This window comes from Scyliorhinus canicula, chromosome 26 (genome assembly GCF_902713615.1).
Source record: "Scyliorhinus canicula chromosome 26, sScyCan1.1, whole genome shotgun sequence".
NCBI classification, from domain to species: Eukaryota; Metazoa; Chordata; class Chondrichthyes; order Carcharhiniformes; family Scyliorhinidae; genus Scyliorhinus; species Scyliorhinus canicula.
Window position 1 is genome coordinate 7493979 of NC_052171.1, and position 18844 is coordinate 7512822.

Below are 18844 nucleotides of genomic sequence, written 5' to 3' on the forward strand. Positions count from 1 at the left end.
GGGGGGGGGGTCATCGTTGATCTTGCTGTACGCGAGATCGGAATGCCACGGCCTGACATTCAAACGAATGCCGAGGGTGGCACGGTGGCACAGTGGTTAGCACTGTTGCTTCACGGCTCCAGGGTCCCAGGTTCGATTCCCAGCTTGGGTCACTGTCCGTGCGGAGTCTGCATGTTCTCCCCCGTGTCTGCGTGGGTTTCCTCCGGGTGCTCCGGCTTCCTCCCACAAGTCCCGAAAGGCGTACTTGTTGGGTGAATCGGACATTCTGAATTCTCCCTCCGTGTACCCGAACAGGCGCCGGAATGTGGCGACGAGGGGATTTTTTTCACAGTAACTTCATTGCGGTGTCAATGTAAGCCTACTTGTGACAATACTGAAGATTATTGATTATCAGGCGGGAGAACATTGTGGGGAATGTGAGTAAAAGATCCCGGTGCCGCCCTGAAATTGTAGTGGCAGAATAATGCCCTTGTGCGTCGTGTGGCTGTCATGTCCTCGACACCCTGGAACATCTCACAGGTCTGTTCAGAGACTTGAGTGCGCCATCGAGGCCGACGGTCACAGTGAGGCATCGTCTCTGGGGAGACGACCATCTCGAAAACCAGTATTCCCCGAGTCCCTTCAAAAAGGAAACCGCCCCTTCCCAAGACTTGGTGCTCTTATCCATCACCCCTTGCCCCCCCCCCCTCTCGGGATATGGGCAGTGGGGGGCCGGCAGGAAGTAAATCTTTGCCAGTGGGGCATTGTGGGTGATCCCTCGGCACAACCGCGAACAATGGCATCTGCGTCCTTCCTTTGCAGGCCGACTACGAGGTGTCGCCCGATGAGAAGAGGAAGGGGAAAGCTGACGAGGTCATTCGGAGGTTTCTCACAGTCGAGGTAAGGAACCAGAAGCTGGATTGTTGACCCCGCCCGCTCTCTGTTCTTGGGGCCTGAGTGAAGGCCCCACTCTCAACAAGTGATCCATATCACCCCCCCCTACACACACGCACACACGGGAAGTTGTAATTTGCCATTTTATTCCCATTAATATTCTGTTCGATACCTTAACCTTCGGGAGACAGGGATGCGGTTTCCAAGATTGCAGTTGACCTCATGAGCAAACAATGAGAGTGCCAAAAGTTAGGAAGATCGGGAATGATGGGATGAGCAGACGCCTGGTATTATTGCAGAGAAGTGATGGTCGGAAGGATGTGGCGAGGAAGTTTGAATTGAATTTTAAATGGGGAGGGGGCGGTCCAGGAGCAGAGAGGATGTGGGGTGTATTTACGCACGATGTTTGCACTGCAGGGGCTCAACGGGGTCCTTGAAAATGAAAAATGAAAATCGCTTATTGTCACAAGGAGGCTGGCAATGAAGGGGCTGTGGAAAGCGTCTTCTAAACCCTCGTCCTCTACTATCTAGAAGGACAAGGGCAGCAGGTACCTGGGAACCCCACCACCTGGAGGTTCCCCTCCAAGTCACTCACCGCCCCGACTTGGAAATATATCGGCCGTTCCTTCACTGTCGCTGGGTCAAAATCCTGGCGCTCCCTCCCTAACAGCACTGTGGGTGTACCTACACCTCAGGGACTGCAGCGGCTCAAGATGGCGGCTCATTGGGCCTCCTCAGCTGGATTCCTGGGTGCGATTCTGGGCACCTGGCTTCAGGAAGGACGTGAACACATGGTGTGTTGGAGGGGGGTGGGGGGGGGGGGGGGGGGGGGGGGTGGTGCAGTAGAGACGCTCGTTAGAATGGGACAAGGGATTGTGCCACTTCCGGTGGAGCGCGAGCAATGGGTGAAGCTGGGGGCGAGGTGGGGGTGGAGCCGAGCAGGGAAGGCGAAGAGGTCTTCAAAATCCTCAATGGTCCAGACGGAGTAAATAAGGGCAGAGGTTCCAAAGGTCGGAGGTCACCCGCTTTCATGTGATTGGCCACCTGAGGCGAGGTGAGCAAGCGGGGGAACCTTTGTTTGCGTTGCGGGTTTTCCAATTCGGGAATGTGCTGCCTGGAAAGTTAACGTTCAAAACAGAAATGGATAGCATAAAGGTTTGAGGAGGCAAGAAAAGAAATGACCAGAGCTGAGGGGCGAGCAGGCGAGGGCAGCTCCAAGCGGATGGGCTGAATGGCCTTTCTTGTGGGGTGCATCATCCTGAATTGCGAAGGCTGGAGGAAGCAGCATTTTTCTGTCTCCGCCACTTCCGATGTCCTGACACATTCGATGGCTGCGTCCAGAGAATCCGTGTAAAACGAGGCCAATTGACCCATTGACCTTCCAAAAGAGCACACCTCGGCCCACTCCCCTGCCCTATCCCTGTAACCCCACGCATTGATCATAGCCAATACAGTACTTCATCATGGTCAGTACTCGGGGAGCGCCGCACTGTCAGAGGGTCAGTACTGAGGGAGTGCTGCACTGTCAGAGGTTCAGTACTGAGGGAGTGCTTCACTGTCAGAGGGTCAGTACTGAGGGAGTGCTGCACTGTCAGAGGGTCAGTACTGAGGGAGTGCTGCACTGTCAGAGAGTCAGTACTGAGGGAGTACTGCACTGTCAGAGGGTCAGTACTGAGGGAGTGCCGCACTGTCAGAGGGTCAGTACTGAGGGAGTGCCGCACTGTCAGAGGGTCAGTGATCGCCTTTACCCCAAGTGCCATATTTGACTCCTTCTAATATTTTGGCATCAACTACTTCCTGTGGTAATGAATTCCACAGTCCGACCACTCTGTGGGTGAAGAAATGTCTCCCCATCTCTGTTCTAAATGGCCCCGTATCCTCAGACTGTGACCCCTGGTCCTGGACACCCCCACCCTCAGGAATATCCTTCCTGCATCTACCCTGTCCAGTCCTGTTAGAAGTTTATACGGCTCTATGCGATTCCCCCTCATTGTTCTGAACTCCAGTGAATACAATCCTAAAGGACTCAATCTCTCCTCGTACGTCAGTCCCCCTGGAGTCAGTCTGGTAAACCTTCGCGACATTCCCTCTGGATGAATCGGACATTCTGAATTCTCCCTCCGTGTACCCGAACAGGCGCCGGAGTGTGGCGACTAGGGGCTTTTCACAGGAACTTCACTGCAGTGCTAATGTAAGCCGACCTGTGACAATAATAAAGATTATTAAATGGTTTGCTGGGCTATTTAAAAGCCAGCCACATTGCTGTAGGGCCTGGAGAGACATGTGGGCCAGACTGGGTAAGGACGTTAGATCTCCCTCCCTGAAGCACATTGGTGAGACTGATGGGTTTTTTCCAACAATGGTGATCATTAGATTTTTAGAATCGTAGACTCCCTGCAGTGCAGAAGAAGGCCATTCGGCCCATTTGACAATCCGAAAGAGCGCCCAACCCTAAGCCAACACTGCCCCCATAAACCCCACCCGACCTTTTGGACACGAAGGGGCAATTTAGCGCGGCCCATCCACCCTAACCTGCTCATCGTTGGACAGTGGGAGGAAACCGGAGCACCCGGAGCCCAGACACGGGGGGGGGGGGGGGGGGGGGGGGGCGGGGAACGTGCAGACTCCGCACAGTCGCCAAGGCAGGAATCGAACCCGGGTGCCTGGCGCTGCGAGGGACGCCCCACCGTCCCACCCCAGATTCGAGACATTTTATTGAATTAAAATGTCGCCATTTGCGGTCCCCACAGACTGGCTCTCTGGATTGCGAGTCCAGTGACGATACCAGTGCGCCACCAATCCCCCCCCCCCCCATTACCTAACCGCGACACCACTGTACCCCTAAATATATCAATGTGGATAAAAGCAAGGGAGGGAGTTTCCTCACGTCCAACATCACTCCTCCTTCCAATGTGTGGACATTGCCAACACACTGGGAGTGAGAAACGTTTTTTCTCTTTCTGTTTAACGTCCTCTCTCTCGGTTTGGTCAGACAATTCCACTGAAACCACTTTTATTCTCTCTCCCTGCAGTCCGCCGAATATATTCCTGGAATCAGCGACTCGCACATCAAGCAGTGCATCGAGAACCTCAGCCAGAACCCCTGCAAAGACATCTTCAGCGACTGTTTGAAGTGAGTATCTGGTCACAGTTCCTCAGGAACAGGCCTGACTGAAAGACCGGCGACCCGACATTTTGACTCTTTATTTGCGGCCTTGCGGATTTGCAGCCTTTTTTATTTTGGTTTTGCGAGAGCGAGCGGTTTTATCTCTCAGTTACGTGCGCCACAGCTGCGACAAATCATCACAACGAGGCCCAGGGCTGGCTGCCTTGCTAGGCCGGGATGTCGGAGCGGTCTGGATCACTCCTCATTGGCTGGTCTGAGTTGGCCACCCAGGCCTCGGCCTCCCGAGTTTGGGTGGTTCAGAGATTTGAGCAACGCGGTCAGGGTCGACCGTTGCGAGCGGTACCTGAGGAAGCCCAGCACGGTCGGCGGCGTCATATTGTGGATGAGGCCTGCAGCCGAGGCCTTGTCGGGCCCCCTCAGGAGATCGCGAAACATCCCCTTGCACTTGCCAGCGAGGAGTTATGGAATCTATAGAATCGCTACAGCCCAGAAGGAGGCCATTCGGCCGATCGTGTGTGCACCAGCGCTCCAAAAGAGCACCCTATCACTCCTAGGCCCTCTCCCCGTAACCCCACCTAACCACATCTTTGGACACTTAAGGGACAATTTAGCACGGCCAATCCACCTAACTTGCACATCTTTGGACTGTGGGAGGAAACCGGAGCACCCGGAGGACACCCATGTAGACACCGGGGGGGGGGGGGGAGAACGGGCAGACTCCACACAGACAGTGACCCAGCGGGGAATCGAACCTGGAACCCTGGTGCCGTGAGGCAGCAGTGCTAACCACTGTGCCACCCTGGGTGAATTGGTTCAGTTAATGAGGCACAAGCCAGGTCGCCCGTTCCTGTAACGCTGCGGTCCGACTGGCTGGTAATATATGTCCTGTTATACAGGATATATCGAACAGGCCATTCAGCCCAACCTGTCCCTGCTGGCCCTTCTCTCCTTGAGCCTGACTTCACACAGTGAACACTCAACGGCTGACTGTCTGTTTAATCACTGATCAGCAAAGTTGGCCCTGATGACATTTATCCTCACTTGTGACAGCTTAGCGCTGTGTCACTTCCCTTTCCCTCAGTGTCCCAGCAGGGCCAAACGCCCCAGTTTAACGTCAAGCTTTCTCTTCACAGTCGTTTCTGTGAGGAGGAGCGCGCGATCTGACTATTTTTTAAATTTCGGTCACTCAGGTATGTTTGTTCCCCTCTCTCTGAAGGTACCTCAGTCGCTCATGTATTTGGTTGCACAGAAAGAAAAGGAAGGAAAAATTGCAGTGACCCTTTGAAATTTGGCTTTCTTGCATTTGTCCGAATGACAGCTAGATGAAGAAGCTCGGCAACGCGCCCCGCTTTTCAGTAACAATTCGTCGATGTGCCGCCAATTCATGTTGGGAACATCACATCTTGCTTCGCGCTCTTCACCGGAAATATAAAATAGAAGGTTTGCGCCGCACGGAATGTCGCAAATAACCTCAACAGACCTGACCCCAAATGCCACACTTTGAGCTCTCTCAGCAATTTATAACCGCAAGGGAAAAGGGTTGGCAGGCCAACACTTATTGGCTGAAGCCTTTCCGTGGAGAAAGCAGAGGGGAAACTATCGGCTTGCGGGCGATTCAGAAAAGATGCCGAGCTTGAACGTATTGCTTTTGTTTGCAGAGAGTCGGGCCACTGATTCTGAACGTATGTCACTTTGAGTAGGCATGAAACGCGCATGGCTGATTATTCTAAATTGGGTTATGTCAGTGGGCAGTATGTTCAGGCCTTTCCACCTCGTTTGCTGTCTCCATGGCGACGCCTCAGCCAATCAGAGTCAACTTTGCCAGCCAATCCTCAGGCGGCATCAGGTGTTGCGACGGTTTTGAAATTTGGCGTCCTTGCGTTGGCGCGGGCCTTGGGGGGGGCGCGTCCCCCTCCTTGCAGCAAGGTGACCAATAAACTGCTTGGGATGAATAGCCATTGGCCGCCCTGCCGTTGCGGTTGGCCCAGCACTAAATGTTGACTGTTTTCTTTGGATTAGGGCTCCTCACCAATATCTCAGCGGAGCTCCCTTCACCGAATACCAAGAAAGTATGTATTTTGATCGTTTCCTGCAGTGGAAGTGGCTCGAAAGGTGAGCATGGTTTGAATGTTGTGAGGGGCTACCTCCTGCCCACTCCCTCTTGCCCCCCCCCCCCCCCCCCCCCCCACACACACACATTTCCGAGAATATAGAACCATTGCTGAAGATAATTCGTTGAGCTGACTGGGAGGGTGTGCCCGAGGGAGTGAGGCACCCCATCGTGTCGTGATACTGATTCTCAAAAGGTACGGGAGGTGGGGGAGGCCTCAACTTGTTGCTCTTCCGTAAATCATGTTTTCGAACTCCAGTCTTGCATGCTGCTGAACTCCAGAGTCAACCCAGGCAGGAATTTGGGGATGGGGATGTGTGGCAGGGGTTGGTGATCTTGACGGATCGTCCCAAATCTGGTGATTTGGAATGGATACAGTGCGTGAGTACGTTAGATTGGGTTCCAATGTTAAATACAATGCCCGCTTGTCTAATACTCCTATCTTCCCTGGACTGTACAGAATTTTATTGGGTCCCTGCAGAGCTGCTGTTTCCTCCTTGAACATGACCTAATTTTTTATTATTATTATTATATTATTTTCCATTCTGCCCATGTTTACTCTGAGTGGCATGATTGAGCTCACGGATTGAGCGGAAGCAGTTCTGCCCCTACATTAGTCTGTTCCATTCCTTGACGAGCGAGTTCCACAATCCGCTGTGGACCATCGCTTCAGAGTTTTGTTTTTTTAACATAGAATTTACAGTGCAGAAGGAGGCCATTCGGCCCATCGAGTCTGCACCGGCTCTTGGAAAGAGCACCCTACCCAAGGTCAACACCTCCACCCTATCCCCATAACCCAGTAACCCCACCCCACACTAAGGGCAATTTTGGACACTAAGGGCAATTTATCACGGCCAATCCACCCAACCTGCACATCTTTGTGACTGTGGGAGGAAACCGGAGCACCCGGAGGAAACCCACGCAGACACGGGGGAGGATGTGCAGACTCCGCACAGACAGTGACCCAAGCCGGAATCGAACCTGGGACCCTGGACCTGTGAAGCGATTGTGCTATCCACAATGCTACCGTGCTGCCCCACGGTATTATTTGGAGGGGGGGAGACTAAGATTCTGAACGGCCAATTGAGTGACAGATGCTTGTCTTTTTTTACCCCACCCCACCCCCCGTTCTCTATTTGCACAGACAGGCCATTACCAAAGACACCTTCCGACAGTACAGGGTACTGGGCAAAGGGGGCTTCGGTGAGGTGAGTGCAATCACGGTGCTGGACCGAGCCAAGTGACGGATGATACTGGGCAGGTTGAAACAATGCAATTCCCACAGGAAGGAGTGACAGAGGCGTAGTGCCGATCTTCCTGGACAAAATCCAGAGGCGTGGACTCACGATCCCAAGGAACGGGTTGGAATCCCGTCAAGGCAGTGAGGGAATTTAAATTCAATTGATAAAAATCTGGAATTGCAAGCAACCAAATGCAGTTCAAATGCCACTTGGAAATAAAGTTTGCAGAACAGGTTTACTTGCTTATCTGTACAGACCGTTGGAGAGGGATCCTCTCAAGAGCAGATTCAATACGCTTCTGTCTTGTCAGACCCTTGGCTAGACCTGTCAGCCTTTGGCAAAACTGACAACGACAGACAAACCTGGCTGTTCCCATGAATCACATCATCGGTATCCCTCTAAGATGTCCCGTGGCCTGCTTAACTCGGACTAAACACCATCCCTCATACATTATCTGCACCAGGGAATCTCCAGCAATCAAAACAATGTTCCATTAGCCATTTATATGTCAACAAGTAAATGGTTCTAAACCATTATTACCTCACTTTTTATGACACCTTAATCACAGTTTTAGCAAACACCTGTATGTATTTTAAATAACAGTATCAATATAAAATGTATATAACAATTTCCTAGACGCATCGACTAACCATTAAACTGTTATAAACATTTGTTGGTTAACTGACATCCTTCAAGGAAGGAAATCTGCCATTCTTACCTGGTCTGGCCTACATGTGACTCCAGACCCAGAGAAATGTGGTTAGATCTTAATTTCCCTCTGAAAAGGCCTCGCAAGCCACTCAGTTGTATCTATCTGCTGCAATAAGAAGTCCCAGTAGGATTGAAACCGAACCACTCGACATTGACCCAAGCACCGGCCATGTCGAAGGCCGAGCCTCAAGTCAATCCTGCAAAGCCCTCTTCACTGATACCCGGGAACATGTGGTCACCTCTAAAGACAGCAGCCACCACCTGGCGGTTCCCCTCCAAGTCACTCACCTTCCCGACCTGGAAATCTATCGGCCGTTCCTTCACTGTCGCTGGGTCAAAATCCTGGAACTCCCTCCCTAACAGCACTGTGGGTGTACCTACACCACACGGACTGCAGCGGCTCAAGAAGTCGGCTCACCCACCCCCTTCTGAAGGGGCATTTAAGGATGGGTGATAAATTGACCCAAAGAGTTAGGAGTGTTTCTCGGGTGCCCCCTCATCCCAGTCCCCCTATTTGATTTGTACCTACAGCTCAGAAGGAGGCCATTCAGCCCATCAAGTCTGCACCGACCCTCTGACAGAGCACCCTACCTCGGCCCACTCCCTACTCTCGCCCCACCTCCCCCGCACATCTTTGGACACTAAGGGACAATTGAGTGTGGCCAATCCACCGAACCGGCACATATTTGGATTGTGGGAGGAGACCCAGTAAGAATGTGCTAACTTACAGTTGCCCAAGGCCGTAATTGAACCCGGGTCCCTGGAGCTGTGAGGCAGCAGTGCTTACTGCTCTGCCAATCGCCAAGTATTACAGCACAGAAAGAGGCCTTTGGCCCATTGCATCTGTGCTGGTTATCAAGCACCTCTCCCAATCCCATTTACGATCTCTTTCTTGGCCGCCATGCCTTGCTGTGTCTCTCCTCTCTCCTCTCTCTCTCCTCTCTCTCTCCTCTCTCTCTCCTCTCTCTCTCCTCTCTCTCTCTCCTTTCTCTCTCCCTCCTGTCTCTCCTATCTCTCCTATCTCTCCAGTCTCCACTCTCTCTGTCTCTCTTGTCTCTCCTCTCTCTCCTCTCTCCGCTCTCGCTCTCTCTCCTCTCTCTCTCCTCTCTCTCTCCTCTCTCTGCTCTCTCTCTCTCCGCTCTCTCTCCCTCCTATCTCTCCAGTCTCTCCACTCTCTCTGTCTCTCTTGTCTCTCCTCTCTTCCTCTCTCCTCTCTCCCTCTCTCTCCCTCTCTCTCCCTCTCTCTCCCTCTCTCTCCCTCCTCTCCCTCTCTCTCCCTCTCTCTCCCTCTCTCTCCCTCTCTCTCCCTCTCTCTCCCTCTCTCCTCCCTCTCTCTCCCTCTCTCTCCCTCTCTCTCCCTCTCTCTCCCTCTCTCTCCCTCTCTCTCCCTCTCTCTCCCTCTCTCTCCCTCTCTCTCTCCCTCTCTCATCCCTCTCTCTCCCTCTCTCTCCCCTCTCTCTCTCTCTCTCTCTCATCTCCTCTCTCTCTCTCTCTCTCTCCCTCCCTCACTCTCTCCCTCCCTCCCTCTCTCTCTCCCTCTCTCTCTCTCCCTCTCTCTCTCCCTCTCTCTCTCCCTCTCTCTCTCCCTCTCTCTCTTCTCTCTCTCTTCTCTCTCTCCCCTCTCTCTTCTCTCTCTCATGATGCAGAATTGGGCTTATTCTCCACCTCTTTACCCAAGGTCTGTGCCTGCCAGGTCCGTGCGACTGGGAAGATGTACGCTTGCAAAAAACTAGAGAAGAAGAGAATCAAGAAGAGGAAAGGGGAGACGATGGCGTTGAACGAGAAACAGATTTTGGAAAAAGTGAACAGCAGATTTGTGGTAGGTATCGCGTTGACCATCTAGTGATCAGCAACACAGATTACGTGGGGTTTGTACGTAATGGATGCTGCATAGCTTTGTAGAATCCTGGAACAGGTGACAGCACAGGAGGGCCATTCAGCCCCTCGTGTTGATGCAGGCTCGCTGGATAAGTGACACAGCGAGCCCCTCCCCGAACACCTCGATCAGCTCTCCTCCCCACTTCCTCTTCCCAAAGAAAACAGTCCCGGCCTCTTCAATCTATCCTCGTGACTATAGTCCCTCGTACCTGTGGTGCTCTGTGTTTCTAAACTCAGGATGGTTGGCGTCGTGTTCACAAAGACCACAAAACAGCTTGAATTGAATAAAGCTATAAATTTATTAACACTACTTATTTGGATTTGACAGGTACTCCTATAAATACACAGTTCATAATTAACATATAATCTACACTAATCTACCACTCATCTGTACACTATTACAGTAACTATGATCTGCTCTCACTCACACTATAGAACAGTACAGCACAGAACAGGCCCTTCGGCCCTCAATGTTGTGCCGAGCAATGATCACCCTACTCAAGCCAACGTATCCACCCTATACCAGTAACACACCCCCCTATTTTTAGGACACTAAGGGGTAATTTAGCACGGCCAATCCACCTAACCCGCACATCTTTGGACTGTGGGAAGAAACCGGAGCACCCGGAGGAAACCCACGCACACACGGGGAGGACGTGCAGACTCCGCACAGACAGTGACCCAAGCCGGGAATCGAACCTGGGACCCTGGAGCTGTGAAGCATTGATGCTAACCACCATGCTACCGTGCTGCCCTATCTTTCCTTCAGTCTGTACTCTAGCTATCCCCTTCACTTATCTCCCGTAAGGCAATGTCTTATATACTTGTACATCTAGCTCCCCCTAGTGGTTGATTCAGACATTTCATTAACCCTTGCCGTTCTTACATTTTATGATAATGTCACAGTCCCTGGCACCGTTCGCGTGAATCTTTTCCTCCCCCCCACCTCCCCCTACCGTCACCTTGTCTTGACATCCCAGCCTGAAGACGCGCAAGGGCGTGTGAATGTGACATGGGTTTGAGTACGAACGAATGGATATTTGGGGATTGGAGTGCGTTGGGGGCTTGAGCATTCCCAGGACGAGGGACAGGTTCTCCGTCGCGTCCGCGCAGCATCCGCTCGCCCGCAGTTCACGAAAGCTTTCCTTTTCCAGGTCAGCTTGGCATACGCGTACGAGACGAAAGACGCTCTCTGCCTGGTCCTGACCATCATGAACGGGGGCGATTTGAAGTTCCACATCTACAGCATGGGGAACCCAGGATTCGAGAAGGAGCGGGTTGTGTTTTACGCGGCTGAGATCTGTTGTGGGTTGCATCATCTCCATCGTGAGGGAATAGCCTATCGGTGAGTGAGGCCGCCACCCTTGGATTAGCACTGCAAACGCGTAAATAACCAGTTGTTGCTGTGATAGCCAAACAAGAGATGGCCCTGGGGTACTCTTATTCTGGCAAACTCAGTCCTACCCAACTATTGGAGCTTCTTAATCCTGACTAAACAGGTCATTTCCTCCTGAATTCATTCATACTCCACACGAGGACATTCCAAGACCAACTTTGAACCACTTTCTGGTGGCCATTTTAGTTATTTCAGACACCAGGTCCATTGGGCCTTGACGAGCGGTCAGGCCGATGGTGATCCTTGATTGCGAAATGGTCAACGTTTCGGACTGATTTAGATTGATGCTCATGGGGCAGCTGTTTGGAAGGTCAGTGGGGAAACGAGGTAGGCGCACGGGATTCGTCCTGCTTCTCGAGCGTAGGATTACAACCCAAGTGGGGACTCGGGGAGCCGATAGCCTGTTCCATCTCAGTCTCTCACTCCTGGAGGGAACTGAAGGGAGCGGAGCTTTCAGAGCTCCGTGTCTAGGGCAAGAAATGGACTCATTAACTGGACCTCGAGTTGAGTTTGGTGTTAGGATCCAGGGCAAGAAACCCAAGAATTAGCAATTTGAGGGGAAAGGACACATCGCCACAGGAGTGGTGACCAATCGGGATCTTGTATGTAAAAATAAACTTTAATTCAAACTCAAAATTAATCATATTAGCAACAAAGTATCAGCTTTACAGTTAAACTTTAACTTCCCCCCCCCTCCCACTATATATATATCTTCCAATTAAGCAAATCAATACTGTTCAAAGACCACTTATAAATAAAGTTAACAATCAGGTTTACTTGCTTGTCTCTGTGCAAGGACTGTGGATAGAACCTTCCATGTGCCAGCTGAAGCCCTGTCTTGTCAGACTAAAATCCTGTGACAAGCTGCAGACGGATCTGGCTCCACCCCTTAATTACATCATAAGGCGGCGCCGAGATCCCAGGTTCGATCCCGGCTCCGGTCACTGCCCGTGTGGAGTTTGCACATTCTCGCCGTGTTTGCGTGGGTCTCACCCCCACAACCCAAAGATGTGCAGGCTAGGTGGATTGGCCACGCTAAATTGTCCCTTAATTGGAAAAAATGAATTGGGTACTCTTAAAACGTTTTTTTTTAATTACATCATAAGGCAGTCTTCGGTCTCCTCCCATGACCTGTTTATCGAGGACTAAGCAGCATCCCTCATAAATTATCCACACCCGAGGGATTCTCCAAAATCAAAACAACGTTCCATTAGCTATCTATCTGTAAACAAGTGAAATGGGCCAGAGTTTAGAGAACCCCAAAGTATATCATGGAGATCACCTGACCCACAACTTTTAATAGATTGTGGTATGGAGAGCACATGGCCCACTCTACAGGTGTGGAACAGCAGAAGTCAAAAAGTATTTTTTAAAGCAATAAAATGTTTATTCTATGATCTCAAGTTAACCTTTTTAAAACATACAGTGAACATCTTAGCAACCATCAATTAAAATACAACTCCCAAAGAATACAACACTAAGTAATCCTTAATAACTTCCCAAACAACATCCAGAAGACAAAAGAAACACCTTTTAACAGAAGCACATCAGGTTTACATTCACTACTGAAAACATTTATAATTCTGAATTCGCCAAATGATCAAGAGATAGTCTTTTGATGGCAGAGAGATCAACAGTACACCTGCTCAGTCTGGCTTCAGCTCCAACACTGGAAACGAAACAGCCTAAAACAAAAGTAAAAAGCTGACAGACAGCCCAGCTCAACCCACTCTCTGACATCACTGCAGTAATGAACACCCATTTCTTAAAGGTACTCTCACATGACACAAGTAAATGGTTAAAATCAATGATTAGCTCACTTGTACGACCCCTTAATCACAGCTTTAGCAGACATACTTCCTATATCTATCTCAAACCAGGGTTTTTAATGACATTACTGCAACAAGTGCAAAATATAACATTCAGTGAGACGTTTTGTCACAATTGTCCTGACTTCTGCCCAGGAATCAGCGAGGGAGTTTAAATCTGCATTTTGGTTCCACATGCATCGAATAATGTTACGTTAGCTCATTTCCACACAGGACGTGAGGGGATAAGTGGCTCATTGTCATCGGGGTTTAGCACAAACAAAAACGGTTGATAAAATAACCGACTTTACTGTGATGACTGGTAAACCAATTCCTCATCCTCATATTCCTGGGGTTTAGGTCACAGCCGTGCTACCTGGTCAGATCTATGCACCAGGATGTAGTTGACTTGCCTTTGGCCCTTGACCTCTATCCAGAGACACTGCCAGATCTGTTGAGACTTTCTCAGCATTTCCTGCTTCGATTTATGATTTTCTTAATTGTCTTTGTTCTCACCTTGCTGAATTTGTTGATTAAAACCCTGGGCGCGTTCATTGATGGACACGCTCCCAGATTGTGGAACTGAGTTTCCATTTAACCCTGGGATAGATTCTCTCCCAAGTAATGACAGAGAGGCAGAGTATTTTTGATGCTGCTATGTCTGTCCCAAGATCATTGCTTCCCTCGATACAAGCTACATTCGAGAGCATGACCCCCCCGCTCCTCTTTGAGGTTGCCTGTCTCAATCGGGATTCACCAGAGAGGGAGGAGGGGACAGTCACTGATGCAGCAACCAAATTATGATGGTCGGAGAAGAATACCTCTGATTGTCAGGGTAATCGAGATGAAATTGTTGACATTTGAATACAATATTATCTGCAGCCCTTCAAGGCCTTCGCCACTTGCAACATAAATTCACAATCCGTCACTTCATGGGGCAAGTATTGCTGAAAAAGGAGACATTCTGTCGAGGCTTTTCGTCTAGCATGCAACAGGAATGTTACATTCAAAGGGCACAATAATTTAGACTGCGTGGAAAAAGGGTGTTGATTGCAGCGTAAGTTGTTTCTGCCTTTGAAATTTGACATTGTGCTTCTGATCTGATGAGTGCACGACGAAAAACTTCAACAGCATCTCTTTTTTTTCTGAAATTTGTTGATCATGGATGAGGAGGGTGTGGAATCTGTCTGATTTGGGATAATCCCAGAGGGTAAATATAGTCGGCGGATGAACTTCTAAAAGGGGGGCAATCGATTGATGTTTTCGGAGGTGGAGGATAGTTTAGTGACCCCTGGTTCAGTTGCAGTCTCTTGGAGCTGTTGGACCTGTAATAGACTCGTGTGCGTGCACAGATTCCTTCAACACCCGGACAGCTTAATAATGCCACTTGTGCAGCACTTGAGAAATGTAAAACATGTCGAGGGAAAGAGAGAGAGCCCAGCCGCTGAGAGAGATTTAAGAGCGAGATTTGAGTAAATAGTCATTAACAAGGCACTCTGGCATGACTACCGCAGTTAATCAGTTTGCAGAGAACACAGGCCAGGTACAGGCAGTCTTCAAGTCTTGCCACAACTCTGCACAGAATTGTACAGCTGCCAAACTGAAGCTGAATAATCGAGTAATGTGGAGACTGCGTGTGTGCAGGGGTGTGTGTGTGGGTAGGGGTGTGTGTGTGTGTGTGGGTAGGGGTGTGTGTGTGTGGGTAGGGGTGTGTGTGTGTGGGTAGGGGTGTGTGTGTGTGTGGGTAGGGGTGTGTGTGTGTGTGGGTAGGGGTGTGTGTGGGTAGGGGTGTGTGTGTGGGTAGGGGTGTGTGCAGGGGTGTGTGTGTGTGTGTGGGTAGGGGTGTGTGTGTGTGGGTAGGGGTGTGTGTGTGTGGGTAGGGGTGTGTGTGTGTGGGTAGGGGTGTGTGTGTGTGGGTAGGGGTGTGTGTGTGGGGGTAGGGGTGTGTGTGTGTGTGGGTAGGGGTGTGTGTGTGTGGGTAGGGGTGTGTGTGTGTGGGTAGGGGTGTGTGTGTGTGGGTAGGGGTGTGTGTGGGTGGGTGTAGGGGTGTGTGTGGGTGTAGAAGTGTGTGCGGGTGTGTAGATGTGTGTGTAGGGGTGTGTGTGTGTTTGTAGGGGTATGTGTGTGTGTTTGTAGGGGTGTGTGTGTGTGTTTGTAGGGGTATGTGTAGGGTGTGTGTGTGTGTAGGGCGTGTGTGTAGGGTGTGTGTGTGTATAGGGGTGGGTATGTTTGTGTGTGTGTGTAGGGGTGGGTGTGTGTGTAGGGGTGGGTATGTGTGTAGGGGTGGGTGTGTGTGTAGGGTGTGTGGGTGTTGGGTGTAGGGTGTGTGTTGGGGTGGGTGTGTGTATAGGAGTGTGTGTGTGTGTGTATAGGGGTGTGTGTGTGTGTGTGTGTATAGGGGTGTGTGTGTGTGTGTGTATAGGGGTGTGTGTGTGTGTATAGGGGTGTGTGTGTAGGTGTGTGTGTGTGCGTAGGGGTGTGTGCGCGTAGGGGTGTGTGTGTAGGGGTGGGTGTGTATAGGGGTGGGTGTGTGTAGGGTTGTGTGTGTGTCTGTGTGCGTAGGGGTGTGTGTGCGTAGGGGTGTGTGTGCGTAGGGGTGTGTGTGTATAGGGGTGGGTGTGTGTGTATAGGGGTGGGTGTGTGTGTATAGGGGTGGGTGTGTGTGTATAGGGGTGGGTGTGTGTGTATAGGGGTGGGTGTGTGTGTAGGGGTGGGTGTGTATAGGGGTGGGTGTGTGTATAGGGGTGGGTGTGTGTGTAGGGGTGGGTGTGCGTAGGGGTGTGTGTGTATAGGGGTGGGTGTGTGCGTAGGGGTGTGTGTGTATAGGGGTGGGTGTGTGTATAGGGGTGGGTGTGTGTGTATAGGGGTGGGTGTGTGTGTGTAGGGGTGGGTGTGTGTGTAGGGGTGGGTGTGTGTGTAGGGGTGGGTCTGTGTGTAGGGGTGGGTGTGCGTAGGGGTGTGTGTGTATAGGGTGGGTGTGTGCGTAGGGGTGTGTGTGTATAGGGGTGGGTGTGTGTGTAGGGGTGGGTGTGTATAGGGGTGGGTGTGTGTGTAGGGGTGTGTGTGTGTCTGTGTGCGTAGGGGTGTGTGTGTATAGGGGTGGGTGTGTGCGTAGGGGTGGGTGTGTATAGGGGTGGGTGTGTATAGGGGTGGGTGTGTGTGTATAGGGGTGGGTGTGTGCGTAGGGGTGTGTGTGTATAGGGGTGGGTGTGTGCGTAGGGGTGTGTGTGTATAGGGGTGGGTGTGTGCGTAGGGGTGTGTGTGTATAGGGGTGGGTGTGTGTGTAGGGGTGTGTGTGTATAGGGGTGGGTGTGTGCGTAGGGGTGTGTGTGTATAGGGGTGGGTGTGTGTATAGGGGGTGTGTGTGTGTAGGGGTGTGTGTGTATAGGGGTGGGTGTGTGTGTATAGGGGTGGGTGTGTGTGTATAGGGGTGGGTGTGTGTGTATAGGGGCGGGTGTGTGTGTAGGGGTGTGTGTGTATAGGGGCGGGTGTGTGTGTAGGGGTGTGTGTGTATAGGGGTGGGTGTGTGTGGGGTGTGTATCTATCTCACGTGGCCGTTTCCTCTTCCCTCCCACAGCGATCTCAAGCCAGAGAACATCCTTCTCGACGACAACGGTGAGTTTCGGCTCCCTCGATAAAGTAGACCTCTTGTTCAAAAGGAGGGGGGGGGAATTCTTCATCCATCGACCCACTCGATCCACCACCACACTCCCATCTCGGCCAAACTGCTTTCCCGCCCACGGCATTGGCATCGCTGGCCATCTGGCCACACTCCTTGCTTTGGGATCGCTGAAGCTTGGCGGGTGTCTCCAAGCAGGAACGGATGACCACTTCCTCTCCCTCTTTCTCCAAAATCCAATCCTCTCTGGAGACGAGCTCAACCTAACTTCAACAGGCCCAAATTTGCGGATAAGAACGATCCTGCCCACATGCTTCCCCCCCCCCCCCCCCCCCCCCCCCACATCCCCACCGCCTCTCCATAGGCAGCCCCCATCCTGAGGTGATGGTTAATGTCAACCAGAACCCACGCTAATGCGCTGGGGACATGGGTTCAAGTCCCACCAGGGGCACCTGGTGAAACTTAAACTTGAATAACAAATCTGGCCATTGTCGCTAATCCCAGTAATGATGACCACAGCAACTAACCCCCGACCCAAAACACACCTGGTTCACTCCTGTCCCTTCCGGGAAGGAAATCTGTCGGAATGGGCACCACATTTTTCTTTCACCCTGTGGGTAGGCCGGAGCCCCACTTTATCTCCCTGATTTTGTGACTGGTTGAAACACTGCGTATGGAGTGAGAGACTCCCCATCGATTTGAGTTGTGGCCACACTTGGGCCACCCCTCAGTACTCATTGGTTTCTGCTTAAGGCGTAAAAATGAACTCTTAATTCATTCCAACCATTACATATATATATATTGTTCTCCTGAAGTTGGGCAAATGGAAATTTGTTTATGTGAAGGAGGTTCCCCGGAGAGTAGATAAGTGGAGACATTATGCTTTCCTCAGATAATGTAGTTAACGGGGAGGAGCAAGGGGCTGAAGCAGTCAGGTGTTGAGTTCCGTTCTGATCTGTCTGTGACCAGCAGTTGCTCCCAAAACAATTAAACATTTGCCTGTGAACAGGGCGGGAGTTTTTTGTCGAAGGCTGTCTGGTTAAACAGTCGTCTGAGACGGACCAGGATCTGCAGGCTGGGGCGGCATCGTGGCGCAGTGCTTAGCACTGCTGCCACACGGCGCTGAGGACCTGGGTTCGATCCCGGCCCCGGGTCGCTGTCCGCGTGGAGTTTCCACATTCTCCCCGTGTTTGTGTGGGTCGCCCCCCCCCCCCCCCCCCCCACAGCCCAAAGATGTGCAGGGCAGGTGGATTGGCCACGCTAAATTGCCCCTTAATTGGAAAAAAAAGAATTGGGTACTCCAAAGTTATTTGAGAAAAAGAATCTGTTTCCTCACCAGATTTCCCTCCCTCTCTCCAATCAGTCGGTTAAAAGGAACTCTATTGAAGTTACCCCTGTGTTTGCTAACTATTTAAAAATGGATTTTGACCTAAGTTGGGTTTTGCATGAGTGGAGACATAAGTTGGAAGTTAGTGTTTCATTTTCAGGATTGTTTAAGGGGCCATTTTAAACTATTTTCCTGTATGATGATAAAGTTATTTTAATCTTGCGTTGGTAGTAAAGTTTGTTTCAATATTCCATATCCCTATTTAGAACATAGAACATAGAACAGTACAGCACAGAACAGGCCCTTCGGCCCTCGATGTTGTGCCGAGCAATGATCACCCCACTTAAACCCACGTAACCCGTATACCCGTAACCCAACAATCCCCCCCCATTAACCTTACACTACGGGCAATTTAGCATGGCCAATCCACCTAACCCGCACATCTTTGGACTGTGGGAGGAAACCGGAGCACCCGGAGGAAACCCACGCACACAGGGGGAGGACGTGCAGACTCCACACAGACAGTGACCCAGCCGGGAATCGAACCTGGGACCCTGGAGCTGTGAAGCATTGATGCTAACCACCATGCTACCGTGAGGCCCCACATTTGTGTGTGGATTTACTCCTGGAGCACAGTATCCTTTCCTCACACTGACAAATCAAGAATATTGAGATCTGTCCGGTATCCTAGCAACTGGGGTCGTAATAAATCCAGGACAAAGGTGTGTCTTATTTTTCAGATCTGCCTGCACCG

General features: G+C 51.2%; 1 protein-coding gene across 2 annotated transcripts in view; it reads left to right on the top strand.

The window, feature by feature from the left end:
• The first annotated feature begins 402 nt into the window (after nt 1-402).
• LOC119957399 (G protein-coupled receptor kinase 5-like) overlaps nt 403-18844 on the top strand; it is a 28421-nt gene continuing 9979 nt past the window's right edge. The window contains exons 1-7 of one of the 2 annotated variants that reach the window (XM_038785433.1): nt 403-879; nt 3906-4006; nt 6020-6112; nt 7255-7318; nt 9741-9881; nt 11095-11285; nt 16722-16759. In XM_038785433.1, coding sequence (XP_038641361.1) covers nt 6072-6112; nt 7255-7318; nt 9741-9881; nt 11095-11285; nt 16722-16759 — 475 coding nt within the window. In that variant the 5' untranslated portion in view covers nt 403-879; nt 3906-4006; nt 6020-6071. The remainder of the gene's footprint in view (nt 880-3905; nt 4007-6019; nt 6113-7254; nt 7319-9740; nt 9882-11094; nt 11286-16721; nt 16760-18844) is intronic. The other variant, XM_038785434.1, reaches the window with a different exon arrangement.